The sequence below is a fragment of the Anarrhichthys ocellatus genome, unplaced genomic scaffold, assembly GCF_004355925.1.
Source record: "Anarrhichthys ocellatus isolate YVR2014 unplaced genomic scaffold, GSC_Weel_1.0 scaffold32, whole genome shotgun sequence".
In the NCBI taxonomy this organism is placed as follows: domain Eukaryota; kingdom Metazoa; phylum Chordata; class Actinopteri; order Perciformes; family Anarhichadidae; genus Anarrhichthys; species Anarrhichthys ocellatus.
The window spans coordinates 1,704,337-1,710,359 of NW_022280062.1; the positions used below are offsets into that span (position 1 = coordinate 1,704,337).

Consider the following 6,023-nt stretch of genomic DNA (forward strand, 5'->3'; position numbering starts at 1 on the left):
ATATATATATATATATATATATATATATATAGAGGGCTTCAGCCCCCCTAACATAGGCCTAACGATGCCCCTGGTCTCATTTATACATACATTAATAATATGTGTCTTTTCAGGTTATTGGAAGCCCTGAACACCAGTCATGTCAGAGTTGAGTGGGAAGGTCCAGACCGTCCTGGGTCTGGTGGATCCGGACCAGCTGGGCCGCACCATGACCCACGAGCACCTGACCATGACCTTTGAGTGCTGCTACTTCCCCCCTCCTCCGGGCGACGAGGCGGTTGCCGAGAACCCCTTCCAGATGCAGCACATGCACTGGCTGAGACAGAACCCGTACAGCTGCCACGAGAACCTGCTGCTGCAGCAGGAGACCGGCGCCGTGCAGGACGAGCTGCTGGCCTACAGGAAGGCCGGCGGGGGCGCCATAGTGGAGAACACCACCACGGGCATCGACCGAGACCTGCCCACCCTCAAGCGGCTGGCCGAGAACACCGGGGTCCACATCATCGCGGGGGCGGGCTACTATGTGGACTGCACCCATACTGAGGCCACCAAGAGAACCAGTGTGGAGAAGGTGAGCCCCAGTTTGGCCACAATCTGGCATGCATGGCACCGGTACTGATTGTCTCAGTCATGGGACAGGAAGAACATCCTGCTGTAATTTGTTGTGCTGACAATTTGATACATCTCTCATTCTGTGTTTCTATTCAAGGATTTCTTCTGCATCTGTTGATTGATTCGAACGGGTTTTCCGGCTGCTCCGTCTGGCCCTTTTGTAGTGACGCACTGAGGATGTGCATGTAATCTTCATGGATGTTTAGATATTATCGCTCAAACCTAACAGGCTCTGTTCATGTGCCGTTGAGGCCTGTTGAAGAGACGGGAACTAAAAAGGCAGAAAAAGAGTCGTTAAATAGTCTCAAAGTGTCCTCATTTCCTGCCCGGCAGCTCACGGACATCATCGTCGGCGAGGTGCTTCACGGCGCCGACGGCACGGACATCCGCTGCGGCGTGATCGGAGAGATCGGCACCGGCTGGCCCATCACGGAGAGTGAGACGAAGGTGCTGAGGGCCACAGCCCACGCTCAGACCCGCCTCGGCTGTCCCGTCATCATCCATCCTGGTAGGAACCCCGCAGCTCCAACAGAAGTAGTCCGGATTCTCCAGGAGGCCGGTGGTGACATCAGCAAAACTGTCATGTCCCACCTGGACAGGTGAGAAGTCCCTGAGAGCAGTTACTTCAGGAGAATAAAGGGATTTTTAAACAGACTTTTTATTAGTTACAATCACAATTAGGGCGACCTTTCCCGTGAGCCTCACTACTTCCTGTCCCACATCCCCTCCCTGACATTTATGTTTCCCATTACTAAAAAACGAAATGTGTAAAAAACGATTCATTTCACCATCTCCCACGTGAACATCTCTCTAGCTCTGTATATACTGGAGGAACAACAGCTCTCTTCCTGTTTGGTGTCACAAGACGATCCGGCAGATTTTCCTCGTACTCTGGCAGTTACAGGCTTCTCCTTGCTGACTGGGAGCATAATAATGTTACGCAGTCGTTGCCTTCTAATGTATTAATGTGAAAGAATTCTTCTGAAGTTGGCGCAGATCACACTCTTAGCTAAAATGAGGCTGGTGTTTCCTGCATTGGAGAGGGATACCACTCATCACAGAGCTCATAACTGATGATGTCCAACCAAACCATTTGTTAGATCTGCTTTTCATGACAACTTGTTTTCGTCACTGCCGTGTTGTCCACCCTCCTTTTTAAATGAACTTCCTCTCTTCTCTTCCTGCAGGACCATATTTGATGACGGTGAACTGCTTGAGTTTGCGAAGCTGGGGAGCTACCTGGAGTACGATCTGTTTGGAACGGAGATGCTGAACTACCCGTATGACCTGGAGCTGGACATGCCCAGTGACAGCCAGAGAGTGAAGACGTGAGCAACACCGGTCGAGGGTTAAAACGTGTCGTATCAGCGTTCTTTTCTGATTAGATGTGCCGTGTTGATGTGTCCTCACATGACATTATGTTTGACCTCAGCCTTCAAATTTGAGATCAGATGCATTTTCAATTTTCTATGATGAAGTCCCATAATATATTCCTTCATATTAATGTCTGTCGAGCCACATCAGGTGTAAATAGTTTAGAGGAAAATGCTGCTTTTGTGTTTTACAACCATGAGGAGAGGAGAGCATGTCCTACAGGTTGTTGTTTTTTTCCACTGATCTCCCACTGCAGTGGAGGGAGGAGTGATGAATGACCCACATCTTAGACGGCACATACAAAAAAAAAAAATGGTTTAACAACACGTGAAGGCAGACTGGCAATGACAGTATGTTCTCTACCAAAAGTTGGCAGCTGTGTTGTGTTTAAGGCCCCTCGTTTTTTCGTTTACGCTCAGCTTGGCGTTCCTCGTGAAGGAGGGCTACGGCGACAAGATATTGGTCGCACACGACATCCACACCAAGAACCGCCTCACCAAGTACGGCGGCCACGGCTACTCTCACATCCTGAGGAACATCGTGCCGAAGATGCTGATGAGGGGCATCTCGCAGCAGCAGGTGGACGAAATCCTCATCGACAACCCGAAACGCTGGCTGACCTTCAAATGAAGCAGGAAGAGAGAGCCAAGGAAGGCGTCTCGATGTATCGATTGTTTTATCTTCAGGCGATGAAATCAATACTTAAAAGTTCTTTGCAATAATCAGAGCCAAACTCACTTATAAATGTGCTTTAGGGACCTCAAACCAATGAGCTGTTGTGCATAAATTTGTCTTTAATGTCAATGTTCATCAAATTTCTGAGCGTAGCAAAATGTTTAGTATAATAATTAACAGGCTGTTTCATTCAGCTGAAAGAGTTTTTACAGAGGCCCTCGTTAATTAAAACTTGATTTCCTATTTGTGATTATATTATTCACTTTGTAAGCGAATAATCCGGAGGAGCATCTCGGGATCAGTGCATCTCATTAGCATTCTTGTTTTGGTCCCATTTATGTCACATAAATAAATAGCTTTTTCTTGCCTGCATAAATGCGAATTGCACTCTAAAACAAATATTGTCCCTTTTCTTGCAGCGCTCACAAATGTGGCGCTAATTGATTTTTCAATGTCAATGTGTCGTTGCTTTGTCTTTGTAGGTGTCTTTGTTTGGTGTCTGCGAACCACGTTTTTATGGGATGAAAATAACGAGCGCGTTAGTAATCAGTATGCCGCTCTGCTCTCGACACAACGCGGCTGTGTTGGATGAGTTGTCCTGTTGCCCCTCAGTGGGTGTCTGGCTGCCTATGGGAGGCTGGCTGGATGAAGGACACGTTCTCCTCTCATCTGGGAACAGGTGGCCTCACAAGGGGGGGGGACTTCACCACATGATCAATGGCGTGGTCGCCCCGCAAGTGACTGTGCTCCGTGAAAAACTATATAACTTTGATCAATCTCCTGAGAGGATTAAAAAAAAAAAAAAGTGAGCCAGAGAATTTAATTTCCCATGATATTTTTACACATCAACTGGAGAGGGCTTCACAATCAAGGAAACATTTCAGTTGCAACTGTCCAGTTTTGTGATGGTGACCAAGCACCAGACCACCCTGTTGCCCCCAACCAGCTGTCACATTGAGACAAGAAGTATGAGTTACAATGATGTTGAGACGGTGCTTCAATATGAACATCAGAATGGCCCTTTACAGAAGTGTTTCTTATGCTGCACAGAGTTGAAATGTCTTTTTTATAATCATGCATCACTACGACTTTGAACATTTTCACTCAAAAGGCAACAAATATATTTTTAAAAATAAAGCACACATGGACTAACTACACTGTGAACACAGTGGTTGTGATGTGAGTATAATTTTTGCATCTATTAAGTCCACACTCGGTATGTTACCACAGCAGAATATGTTTGACATATCAGCGAACTTAATTTGTAAAGCTAAACAGTTCGTCCAGAGTGCATTAGTGACACTAATCAATGTGACACGGGTACATTTCACACTTCAACATTCATTATCATTATTCTGTAGTGACACTGTAAGCTCTTGGGCTTTTGCAAAGTACAGTTTTTTTTCTTCTGCATGACGTCCTCCACGTCTTTCTGGACTCTTTTTGCTGTATGGAAATGATGTAGCTCTGCCTCCAGTAATCCAACTGACACTGAAGTGAGCATGAGCAGTGAAGCGAGCTATGTGCGGAGTGGATGTTCCGTGTTTCAGTCAGCGTACAGCATGAAGCCGGAGAAGGTGCTGTACTTGTTGTTGTTGCCCCCGTGCGCCTTTCCGCCGTCCAGCTTGATGTAAATCTCGTCCCCGGGCTCGAGGTGCAGGACAACGCTGTTGCTGGCGTAGTCGTAGTTCTGATCGGCATCCTGGGCGATGGCGCTGGCTCTCACCTGGAAGGCAAAATGGACATTTCTGCTGATGAAACGGGTCTTTAGTTTCAAAATCAGAACCGCGGACAGCTCCGTCAATGACGACAGTTTCATCTCGAACCTAAATCAACCATCAGACAGCTTCACTGAATGTTTTAACTGTCAGGAAAATGTATTCTTTCCAGGTAAAACCGCGCGTAAAACCTGTGCGCAAAATGCGGGAAGCAGGCTACACATTTGTTCATCAAATGATAGCTTTTCGCGCTGTATCATAAACAACTTTTTAGTCATTATGAAACCACGACTAAATAGTAAAGCTAAAACAAATCGAACAATTGTTACACAATTATGAAGCGTCCTACCTGGTTGTTCTTACAGAGGTCAGCCCACATGCTGGTTCCATCTCCGCCTCGCATCAGCACATGGTAAACAAAGAAGTAAATCCCCGGTATTGAGCAGGTGAATTTCCCTGAAGATGGGTCATAGTGGTTGCCCAGATTCGTGACTACGTCGTCGAATTTCAGCACTTCATATCCCTCGTGCTGCTTCTTCAGTCCGGCGTAAAACGCGATCTTTGGGATCGTGTTGTAAGTGGCAGCGCTGATGGCACCGTTAGGCCCATTTGCTCCAGGTGTTCCGGGTGGACCCGGTGCCCCCCTCTCTCCGGGCGGACCAGCAGGTCCAGGTGGCCCGAGCTCGCCAACCGGACCCCTCGGACCCATCCTCCCGACGCGTCCCGGCTCTCCTTGAGGACCCTGGATGAAGGTTGGAAGAGACTGAACCAGGCGGTTGTCTTTGACCGGGTTGGTTGCCTTGGCCGTGGCCGTGGCCGCGGTCCCGTGGGAGTCGCACACCATTTGACAGGACCCGAGCATCTCGTAGCGGGCAGGGGTCCCGGCGGAGTTCACCACGACCGGGATCAAGACCACCAACACCAGCACCAGCGCAACACCGCAAACACCAGTTGCGATCATCTGCGCTCTGCGGATTCGCTGTGTTCTCCGGAGTGGATGGTCTTCCAGCCTGCTTGTGGGTGATATTTTTGTAGAGGGAAGAATTTCACCTGCTCTTGTGTTGTACCGCGACTTTTGGAGATAAAATAGTCCTTTAAATGTTTATGCGTAAAAGTAACCATCCACAACTTTTACGCGCTGCAGTATCCGCCCAATTGATTCATCTCCACTTTGTCACTGCTAGAACAACAACAACAACAACAACAAAACACTTCCCGAGAGCAAAAAAATACACAACCTGCGTTATATGGTTCTGTAGCACAAAGGCAGCTGCCCAAGTTTCTGCCCACCGTGGTGTCACAGGAGAGAATGGGCTAGAAACGAACCGTTGCCCAATTGTGTGTGTTGAGAGTGAGGGGAGGGGTGGAGGTGATGGATGGGATAGCATCCATCCATTTCTTCAATCAAAAGAGAGATAGGGAAATGTATTCAAACACTGTTGCAACTTTAAAGCTCTGAAACGTGACTGCTTTATTTATTTTGTGTATTTGTTTGTGGAGTCAGGGAGCTACTTTAATTATTTTCAACAGGGTTTTACTTTTTCTATTGATGCCCGTATAGTGTTACATCCCACAACATGTTATTAGAACTCACCCACACGGCTCTAAAGGTCTTGAGCATAATTAGGCCCATTAAAGACAAAA

The 6,023-nt window shown here is 47.5% G+C and overlaps 2 protein-coding genes across 2 annotated transcripts in view; one reads left to right on the forward strand and one right to left on the reverse strand.

The window, feature by feature from the left end:
• pter (phosphotriesterase related) overlaps positions 1–4,220 on the forward strand; it is a 4,984-nt gene extending 764 nt beyond the window's left edge. Inside the window, exons 2-5 of the mRNA XM_031865460.1 lie at positions 114–571; positions 946–1,211; positions 1,800–1,940; positions 2,406–4,220. Coding sequence (XP_031721320.1) covers positions 140–571; positions 946–1,211; positions 1,800–1,940; positions 2,406–2,616 — 1,050 coding nt within the window. The 5' untranslated portion in view covers positions 114–139 and the 3' untranslated portion in view covers positions 2,617–4,220. The remainder of the gene's footprint in view (positions 1–113; positions 572–945; positions 1,212–1,799; positions 1,941–2,405) is intronic.
• c1ql3b (complement component 1, q subcomponent-like 3b) lies at positions 3,073–5,761 on the reverse strand. Its single transcript, XM_031865461.1, has 2 exons — positions 4,729–5,761; positions 3,073–4,387 (listed from the first exon to the last, which is right to left on the reverse strand). Exons 1-2 carry the CDS (start codon positions 5,338–5,340, stop codon positions 4,208–4,210), a joined length of 792 nt encoding a protein of 263 aa, XP_031721321.1. The 5' UTR covers positions 5,341–5,761; the 3' UTR covers positions 3,073–4,207.
• Between the last annotated feature and the right edge of the window lie 262 nt (positions 5,762–6,023).